Genomic DNA, 23,099 nt, shown 5'->3' with positions numbered 1-23,099 from the left:
GGCAGCAGGGGGCACTCCTGCGCCTCCCTTTGTCTGGATTTGTCCTTGATGTTAAACTGCTGCCTTGCTTGTAAATTGGAGCAGAATGTGTGAAAATCATCTCAACAACATCCTGTCTTTAGCCACCTGGTGATTAAATGTCTCTGTCTGTGCAGCACACATGTCCAAGTTAAACATTTGGCCCTGGAAATGTAATCCCCTTCTCCCTTTTGGTAGTTGCTTCTATTTTACGTTGTTGGTCTAACTTCTTAAGCTCGGGAAGTGTTGGGTGATTTATTTGGACATTTCTTTGTTTAAGTCATGCTGTTCTGTTGATAAAAATGTGTGTTTTATTAACACAAGTGTCACCAAATCTGGAAGATGTGGCTTAAATACAACCAACATGTTTGTTGAGCTCTTTACCTGGAAAAGACTCCTTGAATGTCTCATCTGGAGCTCTTTTCCCTTTGAGTAGCCGCTTGTAGTCGGATTTTTGCTTTAAAGACACGGCCCCCGTAGAGGAGATGCAGAGCCACGCTCAAAAGATGGCCGCATTTGAAATGGCAGAGGGAGCTTTTGATGCCAGAGGACATCAGTCATTCTGAATGAAATGATTGTATAGATTATTTACTTTGATAAAGATTAGATAAAAAGCCAGTTTTTCTGTAAGACTGCACGTTATTTGCTTTTGAGTGTCGTGCTGTTGCTTTCTCCTTGAAGGTGTTCACTGCACGCACGGCTTCAACAGGACAGGCTTTCTGATATGCGCATACCTGGTGGAGAAGATGGACTGGAGGTAAGGGTTTTCCTATTATTAATACAGCGTGGAGAGCCATTTGCAAACCCCCACAGTCATCCTTGTCTCTCAGTTCCAACCACACAGCCCCCTCTGGTTTTATACTCCCAGCTCCGTCAGTCTTTGTTTGAACCAATTTTCATTTCTTTTTTGTTCCCCCCCCCGTTTTCCCCATCTATCTTCTGTGTATTTAATATCACAGAGGTTTGCTCTGTCTGCATCAATTGGCACAAAGCTTCACAGAGAAACAGGACAGTTAGTCGTGACCAGGCTCATCAGAGAGATAAATAATTTAGCTCCGCTGAGCAGGAGGGGTGAAGATGTGTGTTTAGTCAGAGGTCAGCCAGCAGTCTCAGAAAGACTCTGGAGGCTCGAAAGGCTGAATTCAACCGTCCCACCACCCACCGTTTCCTGTCAAATAAATATTCCTTCACCGTTTCAATCATCTTTCACTGATGGAGGAGTTGTAGGATGAAATTGTCTGAACTCATCCATGTTGAAATATATTTTTCTCAATTGTACAGGAATTAAAATGGCTTTTATGTTGAGTTTTAATGGTTACACCAAGCTTTCATGTACTTTTACTTACTTTCAATCCTGATAATGAACATTTCAAAAATTATTAGCCTCTTACCATACTTAAAAACAATAAATCACTCCCCTGTAAGTGTCATAAATTTGACTTGAATAGCAAAGAAATTTTGTCAAAAAAGCATAAAGCCTCTGTATAACCTTCCTCGGAGGTTCCTGTCTGAATGCAGTCAATTCACTACGTTTGAAATTTAAAACAGTGTTTTTCATTTGTAAAAAGGCTTTTCTTAGTGCCTTGATGTAATCTGATCCTAAAGGTCACTGGTAGAAAAAACGAAGCTGACAAAAAGATTTTGAGGTAATCAGAGTAAAACTACTTTAGCTGTGAACCAACAATGTTCTGCAGGAGCTCCTTTGTAACTGAAATAGTCTAATATTTTACTCTGGAAGAAAAATGAAGTTATTAGGAAATACTTTGATGAAATGGCTGGTTTCTGTTTTTGTGGCTATAACAAATATTGCTCATGCATGTAATTGAGAAGTGACTGATGACGGATGTTCCACCTCATATTTAGGATTTTTGGTAGGATTTGTTGCTAAGATTCACTCCTCGTAGCAGCATGAGTTTTAGAGGTATTCTGTGATAACTAGAAAAGAAGGCTGGATTACCGTATATTTGATCATTTTAAATGGACTTTTTTGAAAGTCCAGCAGCTGGATTAGCAAAGTCAGATAGGAATATGGTACAAAAGTAAGAAAAATGGAAAACTGCTGTCCCAGTTTTTCTGGCTTTTGGTCGAGTCCAAAAGCATCTGTTTGTACAAGCAAACTTTAAAAACCTAATAGCATTCTGAATGTTTCTGATGATTTTATAACATATAGACGACCTTTAGGTTCATATTATCTTCTTTTTGTTTAGCTTTTCTTAAGTCAAAGATGAAATCTTTCTGAATGGCCTTATCTTTGTTCCATCTTCGTTATCAGCACCGAGGCAGCTGTGGCTACTTTTACCCTGGCCCGGGCTCCAGGGATCTACAAGGGAGACTACCTCAAAGAGCTCTTCCGTCGCTATGGGGACGAGAAAGACGCCCCTCCGGCGCCAGCCCTCCCTGATTGGTGCTTTGGTGAGGATGATGGGGAGGTGGATGATGACGGGAATGCTGTTGGCCAGGAGCTGGGGCCCAGCTCCTCTGGGTCGGGACCTGGCAAAAGAAAGAAAGAAAAGCTAAAACTGGTAAGGCTTCTGAAAGATGTGAAAGAGGATGAACTGAAACCTTTCTATCTCACATGTGGCTTTGAGAGCTGTTTATGTGGGAGGCTTCCTTGTTGCATCAACTTGGGTTTGTAAGATTCTAATGCTTAAATTCCAGAGTGAGTCTGGTTTAAGTAAGGAGCCAATGAAAAATTGATGCCACAGTCGCCACGCCCCACCACCGTTGCCGCCCTTTTGGCCCGCCTCCATAGGCTGAGGGGCTGCTACATGCCGCTAACCCATCCCTCTGCCCCACTGGTCAAAGCTGCACATGACAAATTTATTTAAAAAAAACAAACACACCTTTTTTTTTGTTAAATAGTGTATTTTCTATTGGTTTTATCTCCACAGGAACTATTTTATTTTTTGATCACCTGAGGGTGACAAACAGGTCCTTGTAATTTTTAGAAGACTCTGCTCAAGTAATTTTTTGGGGATTTCCTTGGCAACAGCGGTTTTTAATAAACCACGCCCACATTCTTAATATCTTTCCCATATTGTGAGAACATTGACAGATTTCACTCTTTGCCACAAAATGCCTACCAAGCCGTGCGTCCAGTTATCATCCTGTAGTCATTTTAAACGTTCTTTAGAAATCTCTGACGTGTGTTTTGGTTTTGTTAGTGGATTTTGATCTGTTTTTCTGAGACGCAAGACCACCACCAAGTCTGTCCTTTTTGGATAAAACTGCTGCCGTTTTCTTCTCAGCATCTGTTCTTACTTCCTGTTATGTATCGGAAACCAAACAAGTTGTCAAGTAACTTGACAGACCTCTCAAAAAAATGCAGAAAAAGGAAGGTCTGACTTTTACTCACATAGTTTCAAATGCTGCATTGAGATCAAGTTTTGGCATTAAACGGCCTCTCCCGAGGGGACAGAGTAGTAGGAAGAGCTTCAACCTCTTACTCGCTTTAACCCATGGTTCATAACTGAAGGCGCTGAGAAAAGGCTCTCTAAAAGGGTTCCGCTGAGGAAAAGCCTGATTAGTCAGACCAGTCTGAGGCTGTCAAACTTTGTCAGGAGAAATGTCTGCTATATTCAGTCCTGGCGTAATTGATATGGTGGTTTTCGCAAGTCCTCTGCTGATAACTGGGTTAAAACGATCAGTTTATCCACAGCGTGACTCGCATCTGAGGTTTGCAATAAAAATATGACTGAGAAAGCAAGTTTTAATTTAGCATTTGGTTAATTTATTGCCTCATATTTCCTTGTGGTTCTGCACACTCAGCTGCTAAATCTCTGTGGGACCCCTGCTTTTCTCCACTTACAGAATGAAACTATTTCAGAAAAACTGAATTCTTGATTAAGCCTTATTTTTATTTATTTTTTGTTTCTGAAAACCTCAATTGATGCTTCAAAAGAAAAAAACATGAAGAATTTGTACAATCCAACATTCTCTGAGAAAATATATATATTTTTCTAATTTAAAAGAGAGATGTTTTCCTATAGATGAAACAACACATCCAAATTGTAACCAACACCTTTTAGCTTAGACTCAATGATGATCCTTTAAGTCACTAAATTAATAGTGAAAAGGTTTTGCACCCTTCCAATAATTTTTTGCTTGCAGATGTATAAAATAAGTTTTTACTGAAACAAATCAGCAGGATTTTATTTAATGATTAAGATTCTTAGTTGTTCCTAATATTAACTGATGTCTTTTGAGGTTAGTTTTGGGTTATTTGCTTTTTAAAGATCCATTAACCGCTAGTTGTCCTCATCTTTTAAAGATCCACTCCAATGAAAATTGTGTTGTTGTTTTTTGTTGGTGTTTTTGACATGTTCTTGTAGCATTTTTCTGACGATGGAGGACATATATAAAGAAAAATTAGACTTAAAATTGCATTTCTGAATATTTCTTTGTTCAAATCGTTGTGAATCAGGAGCACATGTTAAATTGCCATCGGTGAAGTCGTGGAGGTGTAATTTAGGACCAAGAGCCACAAGCTCCCTGCGCCGCTTCATTCCCATGCACCCGATCGATGTACGTTTTCCCCGTGTGTGTAGTTCAAAACTCTACTGACTGGATAACTCGGATGTTGCTCGCCATTTCTTTTGCACTGGTAATGTTAGGCTGGGTGTGTGAAAGGCTGTCATCTAGTGGCAGAGCGGGTAAACAGAGAGCTCTCAGAAACAGGAAGGCGAGTGATACTGAACTACATCCTAGAAGACGACACAGGCTTTTTTGATTTAATCTAAAATCAGCGTAATATAAACTAAAAGATCACTTTTAGAATAGATCGACAGATGATCTGAATTTGACCCTTCTAAGTGGAATGTATTAAAATGTGAAAGTGAAAAGGAAATTGTGATTTTTGACAATCCCTTTTTTTGTCTTTGCACCTAGAAATCCATGCAGCATAAAAGGCAGCTGTTTTTATCGCTGTCATATACAATCTGCTTTTTCTTTCACTTGTGTGGGAGGCGATGAATGTTTCTTTGAAATCCGTCCAAACTCAACCTTCAATTTCCCTCCTCTTATCCCCTCAGGGTGCAGTATTTCTCGAAGGCATCACGGTTAAAGGCGTCACACAGGTCACCAGCCAACCCAAGTTAGGAGAGATCCAAAGAATGTGTCAGAAGATGGCTGAGTGGGACAAGTAAGAAACTCCTTAATTGCCCTCCTCATGGCCCTTTGGGAGGCCGTGTGTATATGAGTATACGTATGTAGGTGTGCTATGTTGTAAGTGACTCATCTGTCTCATGTTTTTTTTTTTTAAAGATCTTAACACTTTTTCAGGCAGTTGCCAGAGTCAGGAATAGATATTTCTCTTCTCGGGTGATATGCTCCTGTAGGCTTGTATTTTAATGAAATTGCAGAGAATCAGTCCTGCTGCAGAGCAGTCAGACTGCACAGAAATCCCCTCCATCTGCTGGAACATTTGAGCTTTTGCTCATTTCTGGTCATACAGTGAAATCTACATTCAAAAAGGGAAATAGTTTGCTTGATCGGGTTTTCAAGTTAGACCTGACTTATATTTGGTACTTGTCAGTTTGATTGAAAGGATTCTTGTTTTGTTTTTTAGTCTTTTTGTCCTATTACAGACTGTCTCCTTGCATCATTTATGTAAACACCACTGATTGTACATGAGAAGTGGACTGAGTGACAGGAAGTACCCACAGGCTCCAAGAAGCCAAAATCCCATTGACTTCTAGAAATAAAAAGCTATTATTTATATTTGTCAGAATAACCATTCTTGCTTTGCTACCTTATTTTTTTAACATTTTCTTGCTAATCACATTTTCTTCATGATATTTATCCTGTAGCGCAAGTTATAAGCTGGCCAATCATATGGCTTAAAGCCTGCTGGCCCCCATGTCCAATGTACGAAGCGTTTGACAGATTTTGTATCCCCCGCCTACAAGTTGAAGGGGTGTGGACTTCCAACAAGCTCCCTCCTGTTTGTCGAAAGTGGTTCCCAAAAAATTTTTGATTCAGAGAAATTCGGCTCCAACATGGCTGTCAGTATTGCAAAAACATGGCGACTGAATTGACTTCATTTCATGTGAGCTGGAACCAAGCTGTAGTCTATGGCTGAAGTCAGACTCACTCAGTCCAGTTACTGTATACACTAAAGAAGAGCTGGAGGATTTGTGTTGTGCGTTAATTACATGAGCGCCTAATTAAAATCCCGCCTTTAATGTCGTCCCTTTTCTTGCAGGTCTGGTTTTCCCGGAGCCCAGCCTGTGTCCATGGACAGACAAAACCTTAATTTCCTTTCACAGAATCCATATAAAGTGAGCTGGAAGGCGGATGGAACACGGTAGGTCAATTATTCAATGAGTCAAAACATTTGCCCTGCTTTATGTCTCTTGCTGGACAATTTAGTTTCTGTCTCTGTTTAATATCAGCTCTTATTAAGCGATGGATTCACGCAGTTCCTTCCCCTTAAAATGTTTCTTATCAAGGTTATTAATGCATGTTCTTGGATTTGATCTAATTACATTGTAAAGCATATTCTCGACATGATAGCTATAGTAAGGCTTTGCAGTCTGATAAAGAGACATTTAATAACTTATTAAAGCCTTTAGCAGTTTGTACAGAAAACACAGAAAACTCATAAAGCTATTCAGCTTATAGAGCTGGTAAACTAGGACGTATTTTAATTATTGCCATTAATATAGTTAAAAAATTAAATTGTATTTCATTTTAAATGTCTAAATAAAAACTACATAAAACCAAGTGGAGAAAAGGCTGAGTTAAAGCTAAAGTAACGTTTTGTTCTCTCAATTCCCATTTTGCTATTGTGGTCTCGTCTGTTACATTTTCTATGTACGTATTTTTTTCGCTTTTTTGTATAAATGCAGTGTGTCTGTGTTCACATTCTGCTGCTGGGATGTTTCTACGCCATTACTAACTTGTCTATCAAGCACGATCCTCATATGTTATCAATGGACTGATCGATGCTCCTGCAAAATGCAAGGAAGGCTTTGGAACTCCTTTTATTAGCTTACTGTGAATCACTTCTATATTCAAAGACAAACACAGGAAGCACACGATTTTGTACAAACACGTGAAAGTTCACTCTTTTTTCTGATATTTTCACTGGCTGAAAACCTGTAAAAAAAACACTGTCAGAATTCAGTCACTGCACTCCGGTAAGTCCACTATAAAGGGTGTTTGCCATTTTTTTCAGGGTATCCGATTATACACTTCTAAAATCCAGTGCACTGGAAATTTCCCGGAAGTCTTTGTAAAATAAATCAGTGTTCATCAACGCTCACTAAAAACGGCATTCTCGTAATTAAAAGACCACTGAGAAGGCTTTTAAAATAGCTTAAAAAATGATCGGGGTGGGTCTTTTCATTGATGTAATTGGATGTAAGCTGATGTTTTTCCATTATAATCCATCAGAAAAACATTGTTTTGCATCCAAGCCTCCAAGCCTGAGTGTTGGTCTGATAGAGCTGCAGCTTATTGGCTTGGAGGTGGTTTTCATTTGGGAGACCTACGAGTGATCCCTTTACCCTTGAGAGGGTTTAGGCTAATGCAGCCCTGAAGATAGGGTGAAGCGTTGTCATTTAAAGCCTCGTACAAAAGGAGAAGACTGATTGGAATGGTGACATGATTTCTGTTCTCATTAAGTTTTAATTATAGTTCACAGCCAATCACGCAAAGCCCTCACTGTATAGCGGAGAAGAGGTGCACTTCGGGGCTGGAAATTAGTTCTAGTGATGGATTTATGCACTAAGAGGGCAGCATTGTTTATGGCAAATAAAAAATATAATCAGACTGATATTTTCCTCTCACGTTCTGTATTTATTTGTTGTAAAGTTGTTCGTTTTTTGAATGATGTCTCGTATCTTCTTAGCTCGCGCTGTGGTGGGAGAGGGTTGTTAGTATTCTGGTAGTCTGCTGTGAAGCGTCATCTCTCTCTCTGGCTGGTGCAAATATGCAGTGTGCTGATGAATATTTAATGATTGCAGTCAATTTCAGAATTTTACATATCGGTGCTTCAATTTTCCGTAAAAGTAAAGCTGGGAGGGAACAGATTTGGCTCCTGACCAAGACGCTGCTAATGTGTGTAATTATCTATCGTCCTCTGTAAATGCTTGAAAGTGTTGATGAGCATTTGAATATTAGAAGTGAATTCTTCCTCTGGTGCTTCCTAGCGCCTTCATGCTAACCAGTTTTCCCCCCCCCCCAGTTATTAGAGTTTGGAAGACTAGTGATGTATGTGATTCCTGTAGTCATGAAAGACCGCTGCAGCACACTGCGAATGACTCATCACTCAGGCTCAGGATATGAAACTTTGCTCCCAGTGTGAAATACTAAATTCTTCTAATGCCAAACATTATTTAAAAGTTATGCAGTAAAGTCAAGAGAAAATAGAATGATACCCCCCATAAAGCTGCAATTATGCAAAACATATTTAGAATAAAATCTGATTTTTTTTTTTTTGGTATGTATTAACATTATCATTGAAATTTTCTTTTTTTAATTTAAAACAAAAGCTGACAATTTCCCTTAGGACGCTTGGAAAACATTTTCTCTTTATATAAGTATATAATTTACATTTTTACATTGTTCTTTTAGCTATTTTTTATGCATTATAGCCAAGCTTTGGTTATATTTAATGCCAAGATTAACCATATTTTTTTTTATTAAACCATGACTTTTCCCTTTTTTAAATGAACTTATTATATTTTTTTCCAAAAAGGTACAGAAAGATTTAGACAGAAGAATAATTGCTTTTCAGACAAATGGGATTTGACAAGGCGTTCACTTATTGAGACACAGTCTGACATTGTAATGTAACAACATCTTAATGAAATGTCAGTCAAAATCTGTGACTTTTATAGTTTGCACCTTCTTTCTCGCAAAGCTGCTAAATCTGTGAATGTTGTTTAAATTCACACAAGCACAGATTTATTAAGCAAAAACATATTAAACATTTATGAAGAAATGTGTCATAAACCATAAATTAAAAAAAGGAGTGTCTATTTGCTTTTTTTAAACACGCAATCCAAAGAAAATGTCCAATTTTTTTCGGCATTAAAATATTTTAATGTTTGGTGAAATATAAAAAAACAGACTTAATTTTATATAAATATTTTCTAATATAAGCAATGTATTTTTAGTATTTTCTTTACTATTTCGTCATTTTAAATGAACTTTTTAATGCTATTTAGTAGATACAAGGAAATAAGGGTTTGTCTCTACCCGATCTCTAAAGGCTACCCGATAAGTAGCACTATTATGTCACTTCCTGTATTTGGCCGAGATTGCGACAGTTAATTGATTTAAATTTACTCCTGTAACTTGTATATTTTTTATACGTTTGTTGTTTCAAGATTCTAAGTCTTGTAATTCATTATCAAAAAATAAAAATATATATATATATTTTTTTAAAGTTCAGCTGCTTATCACATTTCCCGCCAGCTCTGCCTCCTTTACGACTGTTCTAACCTTTTTAAACGACGGATAACTCCGTGAACACAAGAATGTATGTTTTCCTCAACGATGGAGAGCTTCCCCCGACGGCATTTTTCAAAATAAAAGAACGTCTCCTAAATACAACACTGTATGATCATAAATGGTTGTCATCACAGACAATGAAAATCTCAATGATACGTGATAGGATGACAGCCAAAATGCGTGGACTCATTCTTTCTGTTTGATCGTTTTTAGTTTTTAAATGTTGACAATGGGAAAAGAGGAGAAGTGAGTGCATTTTACGCAGCTGCTGCACCCGCTTTAGCCATTAATAATGTGTCTTTGTCAACGGAGTTCATAAAGAGTCAGTAAGTGGCGATGTATCCTCCTACCGTGCGTTAAACTGACATCAAATAAAACAGAAGAAGAAGAAAACATTTGTAGTGCTTAGCAGGATCTTAGCAGTCCTGAACCTTAACATTTCTTTTTCTTTTGCTGTTTTTTCAACATTAAAGTTAACTTTTTCATTATTATAACATTTTTTATTTTAACAATTTCTGAAGTTATTATTATTATTAACATTCGAAGACACACTCCGACCGTAAAGATCATGTCTATTCGCATCTTCGCATCCGATCTCTATTTGCGCATGCGCAGACTGATCAGGTAGCAACAGGGCTTCTGGCAGTCAGTTTATTGTTATACAGGATATGTGGGGTTTGACACTCATGGCAGGAGGTTTTTTTTTTTTTGGAGAGTGGCTTGCTGAAAATGGGAGTGTGATGGGAATGGGGCGGGCGACACCCCAGGCCCAGCACCACCCACCTCACACAGAGAGAGAGGAGCCAGAAAGCGTCGCCCCCCCCGGAGCAAGCCCAGGCCCCCACCCCCAGACGCCGGCCCTAGAAGAGCTCTGGCCAGGCCTCGACGGGACCGAGGCAGCCAACCGGCCGGGGAAACCGCCGATGGCCTCAGCGGAGACCCCGACCCGTCAACCCCCCCTGCCCCGTACCAATAGTGCCCCCCCCCTCCCCCAGAATGCCCCCCCACAGGACAGGGCCGACAAGACCCCCCACCCCCCCCACCCCACCCCACCCCAGACCCCGCAGCCAAAGCGGATGACACCCAGAGCGACCGGGGGCCCCAAGAGGGTTGTCCCGTCCCGCCCCAGAGCCAGGGAAGGGCCGATCCCAGCCCCAGGTGTAGATGGACAGCCCATCCGGCGCCGCTGGCCCCCCCCGAGCAGGGCCCCCCGCCAACCCCCCCAGCACGGGCAAAGGGACCACCCCCCCAAGCCAAGCCAGACCAGGAGGCCCCGACCCCCACCCCGGCCCACGGCAGAAGGGCAAGGAGCAACGACGACCAGGCCCCCCACCCCCTAAGTCATGGAGTTAGCTATGGGAGACCAGGGAGACCGAATTCTTTCAAAGTTACTTGAACCTTGGGCTGACATTTTTTCCAAGCTGATATGATCAAGCAGCAGATTTCTGTGTTGACTTATATTTATATTTTTCTTGCTTTTCCAATTTATTAAAATAGTTTTTTTAGCAATGCAAAGAGTTATGAAAATGATAGAGCCTAATCCTCCTTCTACATCGATGGCACTCGTGTCACCAAGCACACAAAGTGACGGTGAAGCTGTGATTGAAACCTTAAGCCAGACTGATAGATCGGCACATACCTGCTGCCAGAGAGCCTGGACAGGCGTGCAGAACCATAGTGCATGCATGTAATTGTCGGGCAGATTACCGTCACAGTGCTGACAAATGTCTGAGTTGCTGAGACCCATCTTGAACATCCTCTGTCCAGTGTAGTAAATTCTGTGTAGAGTTTTGAAATGGATTAGCTGCAGATTTGGACTTTTGGTCAGTTTAAAGGTGTTTAGACAAAGTTCTGACCAGAAGCTTTCATCTGTGCTGATGCTCAAATCCGCATCCCATTTTGTTGTCGGAAGTGAAATATTATTATTTAAATTACATAAAAGTTTGCTGCAGCTAGAGGCTCAATAAATATAGCAAAAAGAGAAGGAGAGAGTGGGCAACCGAGAGTGGGGCGGGCGTTTTTCTAACACACACACACAGGCACACACATAGTACTCGGTTATTGTTCTATTTTCTTTACTGCAACATTAAGAATGGAGGATGAAGCTCCCTGGTATTTTTTATCAATGCCAGCTCGTTCTGAAAGCATCTTGCATATTAACAAAGGAAAGCATCAGACATGCAGGATCTCTTTCAGTAACCAAGAGGCTGATCAGCTGGTGTGTTCACACATTGTCTCACCAACGGATGCTGGGGGGGCTGGATGGAAAATCTCTGCAAAAAGATCCAGAGTGAAGCTCTCACATTTCATGCAGTGGGATTTTTAACATTTCAAACTCCAACTGTATTTTTCTGTGTTGTAGTAAAATCATTACCAGCAGTCTTTTATTAGGACTGTGCCGTTTTTAGCCATAATCGAGAAGCCTGTGTCATTTTTTTTTTTTTTTTTTTTTTTTTTTTTTTTACCTTGTCCTGTCCAACAGCTGGGCAAACAGATGAGAGCTGAGGGCCTCTTGTGTTGGACATATTTTACTTTAACAAGAGGGGTTATTAATCTTCAGACAAACCAAAGGTATGTCTGAATAGACCCCTTTTGTAAGAGGGACGTTAGAGAGAGGGGGGGGGGGGGGGTAGGAGGATGATAATAGGAGGGGAAGGGGGGTAAGACCATGAAGCAGCATAAAGCAACAAGTTTACTGGTTGTTGATCATTATGGTAAGGTTCAAATGTAGTACAAAAAGGGCGGGGCCTATCCACACACACACAAAAAATGTTATAAACACACCTGCTAGCTGCAAAAATGTCCACCTGTCGACATGTACACAAAACAGATAGTGTTCACACGCATACTTATGCCTTAAAACCAACTAGTGTGTAACATTTCAGTCATTCAGTCACGCAAACCGCCAGTGCAAAGGTGAGCCAACACCCGTGCTCAGGTGAGTGCTCATGTTCTTCTAATATGGATGGTGGAATGTGTAAAGAAGGAAGGAGAGCGCCCAGCCATCCCCACCCCAAGACCCCCACCGCAGCAGCAGCGGCAGCCGGAATCCCCCCACGCCACACGGAAACCGGCAGGGAACAACCGCCGCCCGGGCGACCAAGCCCGCCACCCAGGCCAGGGCCAGCAGGACCGCCGCAAGGCCCCCCAGAGCCAGAGAGCAGGGAGGCACAGAGGGAAAGAGAGGGCCGCCCCAGCCCAACCAGGAGAACAGCCCCCCCGCCGCGCCGGGAGAGCCCAACGCAGGGCCCCACCGGAGAGGGACGCCCACAGCCCCAGATGAGCACCCCACCACCACCCAGGAGTTCCGGGCATCCCCCCGCCCCAACCCCAGGTACGAGCCAGGACCCCCCAAGGGAGACCCGCCCCGCACTCCAGGCAGCCATCCGCCCGGCCCACGGTTGGTCCAGGGAGGAGCAAGGCAGGGGCCCGCCGCCCCCGCCCAGGAGGGGGGAACCCCGGGGAAAAAAGAGGGCCCACAAGGGGTGTTGTAAATATGGCCCGACCAGGCTCGGCCACAGTTGGAAGTTAGGCGGGGCCCAGCGCTCAGGAGCAAGGGCCAGAACCCACCCCCCAGGGACACCAACACCCCCGGCTCAGATGTAATGTGAACCCCCCCACCGCGCGGAGAGTGCACCGCCGGGCCCAGGAAGCCGGCACCCCGGGGACACGGCCGCCGCTCCAAAGGGGCCCGTACCCCCCACCAGGGAAGAGGCAGGGGACAGATGGTCCTAGGTCCCACCTTCCTTGCAAAATGTGTGTGCGTATATGTGTGTTTAAGAGGGTGTGTGTGTGCATGTGTGTGTGTTTATGTTGGGATGTATATATTGAGGGGGGAGGGGTGTGTGTACTAAGGGGGGTGCAGTTAAAATTGGCGGGTAGGGCACTAAGGGGACATCTACTGATTACTCACAGTGATGTCCCCTCACCCTCCCCACCAAGGGGCCCTAAATGTCTAAGGTGCGGTTAAAATTGGCGGGTAGGGTGCTAGGAGGACATCTGCTGCTTGCTGGCAGTGATGTCCAAGCACCCCCCCTACCAAGGGCCCTACATGTCTAAGGTGCAAATAAAACCGAAAGAGGGGGGGCCCACTCCATACGGCAGCCATAGGAGGGGGGGCCACTGCCTAGTAAACCCCCCCCCCCAAGGCCCATCGCAGGCTAATCCCCCCACCCCCTCACCCTATTATGAGGTTATATGAGGAAGGGGGTAAGTTGGGGACAGCTGGTAGACTGTCCCCCGGTGGTCAAACAGCTGTCCCCCGCCCCCCCCCCCAGCAAGGGGGCCAGGCCCACCCAGCCCAGGGGCCCCACCCCCGGAGGCGCCGACACCCCAGGCCCAGCACCACCCACCCCACACAGAGGGAGAGGAGCCAGAAAGCGCCGGCCCCCCCCGGAGCAAGCCCAGGCCCCCACCCCCAAACGCCGGCCCTAGAAGAGCTCTGGTCAGGCCTCGACGGGACCGAGGCAGCCAACCGGCCGGGGAAACCGCCGATGGCCTCAGCGGAGACCCCGACCCGTCAACCCCCCCTGCCCCGTACCAATAGTGGCCCCCCCCCTCCCCCAGAATGCCCCCCCACAGGACAGGGCCGACAAGACCCCCCACCCCACCCCTCCCCAGACCCCGCAGCCGAAGCGGATGACACCCAGAGCGCCCGGGGGCCCCAAGAGGGTTGTCCCGTCCCGCCCCAGAGCCAGGGAAGGGCTGATCCCAGCCCCAGGCGTAGATGGGAAGCCCATCCAGTGCCGCTGGGCCCCCCCCCCCCCGAGCAGCGCCCCCCGCCAACCCCCCCCAGCACAGGCAAAGGGACCACCCCCCCAAGCCAAGCCAGAACACCACCCCCCCCCCCCCCCACCACCACGCACCCCCACACCCAAGCCCAGAGGACCACGCAGCGCCCCAGCCCGCCCCACCCCGGCGCCGGACCCGACCCCCCGACCAACGGAGCCCCCACCACCCCCCGCCAGGCACCGGAGGCCCCGGCCCCCACCCCAGCCCACGGCAGAAGGGCAAGGAGCAGCGACGACCAGGCCCCCCCATCCCCTAAGTCATGGAGTCAGCTATGGGAGACCAGAGAGACCGAATTCTTTCAAAGTTACTTGAACCTTGGGCTGACATTTTTTCCAAGCTGATCTGATCAAGCAGCAGATTTCTGTGTTGACTTATATTTATATTTTTCTTGCTTTTCCAATTTGTTAAAATAGTTTTTTTAGCAATGCAAAGAGTTATGAAAATGATAGAGCCTAATCCTCCTTCTACATCGATGGCACTCATGTCACCAAGCACACAAAGTGACGGTGAAGCTGTGATTGAAACCTTAAGCCAGACTGATAAATCGGCACATACCTGCTGCCAGAGAGCCTGGACAGGCGTGCAGAACCACAGTGCATGCATGTAATTGTCGGGTAGATTACTGTCACAGTGCTGACAAATGTCTGAGTTGCTGAGACCCATCTTGAACATCCTCTGTCCAGTGTAGTAAATTCTGTGAAGGGTTTTAAAATGGATTAGCTGCAGATTTGGACTTTTTGTCAGTTTAAAGGTGTTTAGACAAAGTTCTGACCAAAAGCTTTCATCTGTGCTGATGCTCAAATCCGCATCCCATTTTGTTGTCGGAAGTGAAATGTTATTATCTAAATTACATAAAAGTTTGTATATTTTGGAGAGAGTTTTATTCATTGAGAAATTGATCAGAGTGGTAACTACATTTGGTAGCTTTAAATCGTTGTCTCTGTATTTAAATTTTTTAGTAATACTTGATTTAAGTTGCTGATATTCCAAGAAGTTATTTATTCCATGTTTGTCTTGAAGTTCCTGGGGAGTTATGAATCTTCTATCAATAATTACGTGCTCTAGTTGTTTTATGCCCCCTGCTTGCCAAGCTGGGAAGTGGATAATTTTTTTGTTTATGAGGATGTCTGGGTTGTTCCAGATGGGTGTCATTTTGCACGGTTGAATTGATGATTTTGATATTTTGAGAAATTCCCACCAGGCTGTTAAAGTGGCGTTTATATTAATAGTTTTGAAACAATCCTGTTTTTTAACTGTTTGGCTAATAAATGGAAGATCTGACAGGTTGATCTTTCCACATAACGCCTGTTCCAAGTCTAACCATGAGTTGGTTTCTGGATTATTTTTTAACCATTTTAAGATGTATTGTAATCTATTTGCAAGAAAGTATTTGTGGAAATTAGGTAATTCTAATCCTCCACAGCTTTTTGCAGATTTTAAAGTTTTTAGACTAATTCTTGCAGGTTTATTGTTCCATAAAAAGCTTGATATGGATGAGTCTAATGTTTTGAACCATTTTAGTGGCGGTTGTGTGGGAATCATTGAAAAGAGATAATTAACTTTGGGTAAGATTTTCATTTTTACCGTGGCTACCTTGCCCATAAGGGACAGAGGCAGGTTGGTCCAGCGTGTTAGATCGTCCTGTATGTTTTTCAGTAATGGGGTGTAGTTTAGCTGCACCAGTTCTGATAGTTTGGGGGAAAAATTGATACCTAGATATTTGATATTTCCTGATTTAACTGGTATTGTGAGTCTTTGCTCCGCATTATTGTTCAGTGGTAATAAAACAGACTTATTCCAATTAATGGAATAGTCTGATATAGAGGAGAATTCATTAATGATTGTTGCCGTTTCATTTACAGAATGTAAATTACTTAAAAACAGTAATATGTCATCTGCATAGAGACTAATTTTATGATGGCTGTGTTTAGTTTTGATTCCTTTAATGCTTTCATTCTGTCTTATTGCTGCAGCTAAAGGCTCAATGAATATAGCAAAAAGAGAAGGAGAGAGTGGGCAGCCCTGTCTGGTTCCTCTTCCGAGAAAAAACCTGTTTGAAGTCTGTTTATTAGTTCTAACTGATGCATTGGGGTTGTGATATAATATTTTGATCCATTTGATGAATGCTTCTCCAAAACCAAACTTATGGAGGGCGGCAATAAGGAACTTCCAGTTTACTCTGTCAAAAGCTTTTTCAGCATCCAGTGATAGTATGGACATTTCCTGGTTGTTAATGGTGGCAAAATCTATTATATTAACAAGTCTTCGGAGATTGTCATCCGAGTGTCTGCCTTTGATAAATCCAGTTTGGTCGAAGTCAATTATGTGAGGAGTGATTTTTTCTATTCTCTGTGCTAGTGCTTTGCAGATAATTTTTACGTCTGCATTGATTAGAGAAATAGGGCGGTAGCTTGAAGGACTATTGGGATCTTTGTCTGGTTTTAGAAGAAGAATTATGTTGGCTGAGTTCATGTTAGGTGGCATTGATTGGCTTTCATTGATAGATGTGACCGTTTCATAAAACGTTGGTGCCAGCTGTTCCCAGAATTCTTTATAAAACTCAGCAGGAAAGCCGTCAGGCCCTGGTGCTTTACCATTAGGCATAAGTAACAGAGCTTCATGAAGTTCAGACAACGAGAACGGAGAGTCTAAGTTTGTTATTTGATCCTCATTTAACCTGGGTAGGTTTACATTATTAAGAAATGAGTCAATGTCATTTTTAACACACATTTTCTGCACAGCAGGAGCTCATTAGCAATTCACCTCGCGAGTTGTGGGTGGGCCTGTTGGCGTGCAAGTAATATCCCACGATTCCTGTTTACACACCTGCTAGCTTACAGCCCTTTACAACCCAAAGCCAACATTACCGGTGCAACAAAAACAGTGAACAATATCGGAGCTCTCCAGACGTACAGTTTTGAGCCAGATGGCATCCCAGACAAAGAAAATGAACACATTAAGGGATCTATTTGTCTGCATGGGTGCACCAGAATGGGGCAGAGCACGGAGACTTTGGCCCATTTCATGTTACAAATTTGAACTTAATTTGGCAAAAAGAAAAAAAATTTAAAATGCTGTTTTAAGCTACAAATGCCACAAAATGCTAGAAAGACATGTTAAAAACACCAAAAGCATGATTTTTATTGGAGTGGTTCTTTAAGTTGTCTTTGTTTATTGGAAGTGCTTATTGATTTATGGATCTGTTAAACCTTGTGTTTTCAGTAGCGCCCTGCTTTTTAACACTGGAGAAAATGTTTTAGATGGTAAATTTGAAATAAATTTTTTTTTTTTTAACATTCATGCTTCTTTTATTTATTTGAGAAAGGTTGCAAAGTATTTTGACTGTCTATTACTGTGATATAATAGATTAAATAGAATTTTGTGTCCCTTGATCCATAATCTTTCTCACAAATAGAATAAAATAGATTGAGACACAGTTATAAAAAGCTTTGAAATGAGAAAAATCAACTGCTAATGGCTTCTTGAAATGACAGATTAAGTCTAAACATAACCTTTTTCAATATTATAAAACATTTTAATGGAAGCGTTAATAGAAAATGCATTAATTTATACCTCATGAGCTGCAATGGAAATGCAATGGAAGATATGCTGTGTGTTTTTTGTTTTCATCCCCAAAATATCATCAGGTTTCTGAAGATAAAAGAAACCGCTCTCATTTCTACCTCAGCAAATTTACACGGCAAAAAAAAACTGACATGCTCAGTGGTAAACTGAAAGATTCCCTGTCTCAGCACGAGTTCAGCACCCTGTTGGAGACACTGCTGTTTGTGTCGTCTTTTTGAAAGTTAATATGCAAAGTTTGGAGCGTGTCTCAAACTGACTGATGTATTTCCTGAATCGCTTTACTATTTTTACTTTTACTGCTGACGTTTTCACAGGTTTAGAAAATGCCATAAAATCTAAGGTGGTGGTGGTGGAAATCGGAAGACTTAGTCTTATTGTTTCGATCAGTCTTATACTTCGATGCATTTCAGAATAGTTCCATTAAAATAAAAAACATTAAATTAGTTTTGAGCTCATTTTAATTCATGTTGTTTGATTATAAAACTGTCAGTAAACTCCTCTACTTTTGCAGAAGTAGAGGCCCAAAGGGGGAAAACGGTTTATTTGGTCAGTGTTCTTGATTAATTTTCAACTGTTTGAATTGTTCTGAGTGTTTTCCTAAAGGTTGTTATTGATTACTCTGCCAGTCTTTTAATTGTGGGGTTGGGCTTTAGAACATTGATCAAGTAAACTGCCTTGTTCAGTAGCACAGTTTCTGAAATTGACTGCAGTCATAATCAGTTTGGAGAATGATAAAGCACTTTTGTTACTCTGCTGTGGAGTTTAGAAGACAAGAAAAAAGGAATGCTGATCAGAGTGGGTCTTTAAAGTGGACAAGAAAAATGCAAACTTTTGTTCTGCTTTGCAAAGGTTGATGCCCTTCTTAAGCCACAACTGAATTGAATAAAAACAATGACCTTCCAGGTTTGAGCCATACTTAAAAAAACTAGTTGCTACATTCATGGAAAGCAGAGCTGGGAGCATCTTTGTTTATCCCATCAATGCAATCTCAAATTATTTGCCAAATAAAAACATTTTTTATGTGCTGTGTAAACATAATTTTGCTCAACTCCTTTTTTAAATTTTTTTATTCAAACGTTAAGAAAAGGCTCCTCACCTCTTGAGGCAAAATAAAAATTATAAAAGGAATCTTTTCCTCTTGACGTATCCTAATGATGCGCAGGGCTGTTGGCTTTTTTTTCCCCGGAGCCCTGCGCTTGTCATTCATGCCTGGGACCAGATCTGCAGAGCTGACGGAAGGGCTGCTTGGGTCTCATTAGGGCTAAAGAGCTTAGGGACACGACTCCGGGGGGTTTGCAGATAAAATCTGAGTCCCAGCAGCTTTCAGAGGACCTAAGGGTGGAAAAGTGAAGGCTGGAAGGGACCTAGACGCCTTATATCTAATGATTTCTGATTTGTTGGACAAAAAGAATACTTTGTCTGCTGTGAATATACCTTCAAAAAGAGGGGAAGAGATTAATCAGGTGAAATGCGATGAGGAGGAAGGCGTACTGGGGAGTAGCAGTGAACTAATGGGCTCTCCCTGTTTTCTTCTGAGCACACTTGACAGAGATGGCTATAGCTAACTGGCCAATTAGACAACAGGGGAACTAATTCTGCCCAGTCTATGCTTGTAACCTCACTGGTTGACGGATCTTCTCAGTTGTGACACCCAGCTCAGCTTTTTGATGTTTTCCTCCAATGTCTCTATAGGAGAAAAAAGCCATTATGGCTTTAGACAGGAAAATCTGCCCTTTTGTGTGGATCATTATGTCTTAGAGGTACTATCCTGTTCTTTCACTCATTCACATGATTCTATTGTGCCTTTGCTTTTCCTTTATTGCTTTCATTGTACCCATTTCTCCATTGAAGATGTTTCTTGCTCACTCACAGTTTTGCTCCAGATCCAAAAATATTTTTTTGATATGCCTGCTTTTTACATACTGTTATTTATGAAGGTGGAATCAAAATTAATGACTACATTTTTCTCCTTAAACAAAAAAAAAAAAAAAACGGGTTCAGTTCGTGTTATTGTGAAATAATTCTAGCATTCATTTATTTAGATTCTATTTTGATTTGTTTCTTTTTACTTTGGACAAAAATCTTTCATTTTAGGTATAAATTCTTTTTTGCACTAGAGCATCCAAAAAAAGTGGAAAACCCATAATAAGTACAAAACATTATGACCAATATGCTAAAAAGATGTCTTTCCATTTCCATTTCTGTTTTATAGTACAAAAGGACTATATTATACTATAGATTTAACCTAAAAACAAAAACAAAACTATTGAATAATCATGCTAAAAATAGAATATTTTGTCAAATTTTAAATCCTGACTACTGTGACATTTACATTATATGTAATTATATGTAATCTCCAACAAATATGTTTACAAATGTCTTTCCCATCTGTTTGAAGACCAGCTGTTTGACGTGCTCACACTTTCCTTCAAACTGTAAAATTTCGATAACTTGTAAATAATAAAAGGAATTGCAGTTTTATGCATTTATATTTATTTGGAAGATACTTTTTTATCTAGATAAACATCTAGATACACGGCAGGTGAAAACAAATCTGCACTCTTAAGCTTTGAGACATGTCAGGCGTTGGATTTTTGTGGTTTGACCTACCGGTATTCTTTTTGGCTGATTAAAAAACTGAATCGATCAGCTGCACTTCAGTTTTGCTTTTGACCTTTCTTATAAATGATTTCCAGCCTATAGTGAGCAGTTTTTGCCCATTTGCTCTATATGTTCTTCTGATAAACATTGTCTCATCTCATTCATGAGTTTTATGAAATCTAAAAAGATATGATTAAAAGAAACAGATTTAAATTCAAATATTTTTATATGTGATAACTGCAGAGTTTGAGTTGCTGAGAAATTTTTAGAATATACTTAAAGTTACCGTATAGTTTTCTTTTACTGTATAGGAAAATCTTCAGTTTTGAATGTTATGTTTATGAAAATTTGTAAAGATCATTGGTGGTTTTAGATTAGAGGCTAACAGAATAGTATTTTGAATTTTAAACAGCCTCTTTTTCTAGGTTGTTGCTAAATTCCTTTTTTCACTCATTCTTGGCACCTTTTCAAGATTTCCTCTGAAAACCAGCTGCTGTTTATGGTATATTTTTACAAGCTAATGACCAATTAATCCTGCTGTTGTAACGTTGGAGACGCACAGCAGACAAAGGAAATGTGTCACTGTGTCTTTGGGGAACTTACTTCTGTGTTTTTCTCTTAACTGACTTTGTCTACCCAAAAAGTTTACAATGTGTCCGCTTTGAAGATATTTGCCAAACGCTCTCGGCATATTTGTTTTAAGTTGAAATCCTTAGATTTGTTGACAGATAATTAGTTTTAGTCGTGCTTAAGCTCAACTTTCAAAAGAAACTTTCTGTCACTAAATTACTAAATGAGATATTCTCCCTTTAGTTCATTTTCTGATGCAATGCACACATTCAGTGATACAATATTGAGATTCAGGAATAACAATGTATTTTAGTAAAAATAAAGATATTAATAAATAGTTTGTTAATTCACAGTTTTTAATGAACACTTACTTTAACAATTAAAACTGGTTTTGGGAAGCGCAGTTAAAGTTTCTGTATTAAAGTTGTTCATATTAAAGTGGACAGAGTTACTTATCTAGAAGTTACCCAGTGAATTGACCTGGTTATTTAAGATAAGCTCAAGTGCAAATGTCAATCTCTGATCTCAATACAGAATTAGTTGCATGAAATATTAAAAAAAAAAGTGATTATATAAAACAGTCAGTCGGCAATTTGAAATTGGTCACAAAGTTAGTCTTAATATTCATTTGAACCTATATATTATTTTAGAATATAATATGAAAAAAGAACTCTCACATTAATGTATTTTTTAGGGATTCATAATGACTGATACGTTGTAGTCTTTGCATATGGAGCTATTTGACCCATTTTGACTAATCCAGACTTTTCAATGTGATGGACCCTGTTGTTTTCCTGTATAGCTGCGGTGCTGATTCATGTACAGAAGAGACAGGATTTTAAGGCTTGTGACATTGACTCGTACCATGCTTTTGTCTGACTGTAGAATATGCACAGACCTTACTCTTTTTTTTTAATCCCAATTAACAATTCAACAACAACAAACAGTTTAGAAATTGATGTACTGTTACCCCCAGATTGCAGTTAAACAGATGGAGGAATAAAAGGTCATAAACATAAAACAGAAATGTAATCCAAGGTAAAACCAGCCACAAACATCAGCAGATTTAGACCTCCAGAATGTTCAGCAGATGTGAGGTAGAGATTGTTTCTGCAGAATGAGGGAAAAAAAAAAACTTTAGTCTCTAAGTGAGCTGCTTCACCCACACATTACATCGAGGGGAAGATGACTATAACAGCTGTCAGTAGTGTTGGAAAATTCTGCTCTGAGAACGGTAAAGCACACAAAGCAGGGCTCACACCTGACAGCAGATTTTTGGGGGCTTGTCAAGATCTGGTGGGGAAAATTTCAACTCAGTCGTGGATAACTTAGAAATTATAAAGGAATCTTTTTTTGCTGTCACTTAAAAAACTTCTGTGATGCTATTTTTGTTTTCAGACAGATTTAAATTGTAGTTTGTGCTTTCTTTTTTTTTAACTTGTGAAAAGATGACTTTGGTATTTTCTGATTGGCATGATTCCATATAGTCACTGTTTGCAAATAATATACCTGTACCTCAAATTTCTGATTTGTGAGCATGGACCTGCGCAGTAAATCAGTTTGGGATGGAAGATGCTTGTTAAACATCTTGCTGATACAGTTGGATCTGGTTCAGCAGGAAGTCAAAGGCAACAACGAGGCTTCTGTGCTTTGGGTGTGGCACATCTCCTCCAAGAAAAACCAACAGAAGGGGAGATTATAGTCCCCATGTTGCCTTGCTGTGTGTGCCATCTTGGATTATCAGGAAAGGCACAGTAAGACTGAATTGTCCTACTGTATGCTCATGTTTACCTTTCCTTATTGATGCTGAAGGATGATTGTAGGAAACCATCTCAAACTATTTGGATGGTGTGTCTTTCTGTGGTGTTTACCTGACGAGACTTCACCATCTATACTACAAAAATAATAGACTATTACACTTCACATCTAAAAAGTGTTCCAGTTCAAATTTCAGGCTTTAACCTCAAAATGACATTAAGCGAAGGTTAAAAGTTGTATAGAATTTGAGATGTTGTATTTAAAGAAAAAAAAAGTTATTTTTTTAAGTACGGGTAAAGTACAACCAGAAATATTCT

At 41.1% G+C, this 23,099-nt stretch overlaps 1 protein-coding gene across 1 annotated transcript in view; it reads left to right on the top strand.

The window, feature by feature from the left end:
* rngtt (RNA guanylyltransferase and 5'-phosphatase) overlaps positions 1-23,099 on the top strand; it is a 106,765-nt gene that overhangs the window by 3,659 nt on the left and 80,007 nt on the right. The window contains exons 5-8 of the mRNA XM_023952891.1: positions 700-775; positions 2,291-2,540; positions 5,049-5,158; positions 6,221-6,322. Coding sequence (XP_023808659.1) covers positions 700-775; positions 2,291-2,540; positions 5,049-5,158; positions 6,221-6,322 — 538 coding nt within the window. The remainder of the gene's footprint in view (positions 1-699; positions 776-2,290; positions 2,541-5,048; positions 5,159-6,220; positions 6,323-23,099) is intronic.

The sequence above is a fragment of the Oryzias latipes genome, chromosome 24, assembly GCF_002234675.1.
Source record: "Oryzias latipes chromosome 24, ASM223467v1".
NCBI classification, from domain to species: Eukaryota; Metazoa; Chordata; class Actinopteri; order Beloniformes; family Adrianichthyidae; genus Oryzias; species Oryzias latipes.
The sequence above is the reverse complement of the archived record's forward strand: the minus strand, read 5'-3'. Positions and strand labels throughout refer to the sequence as shown.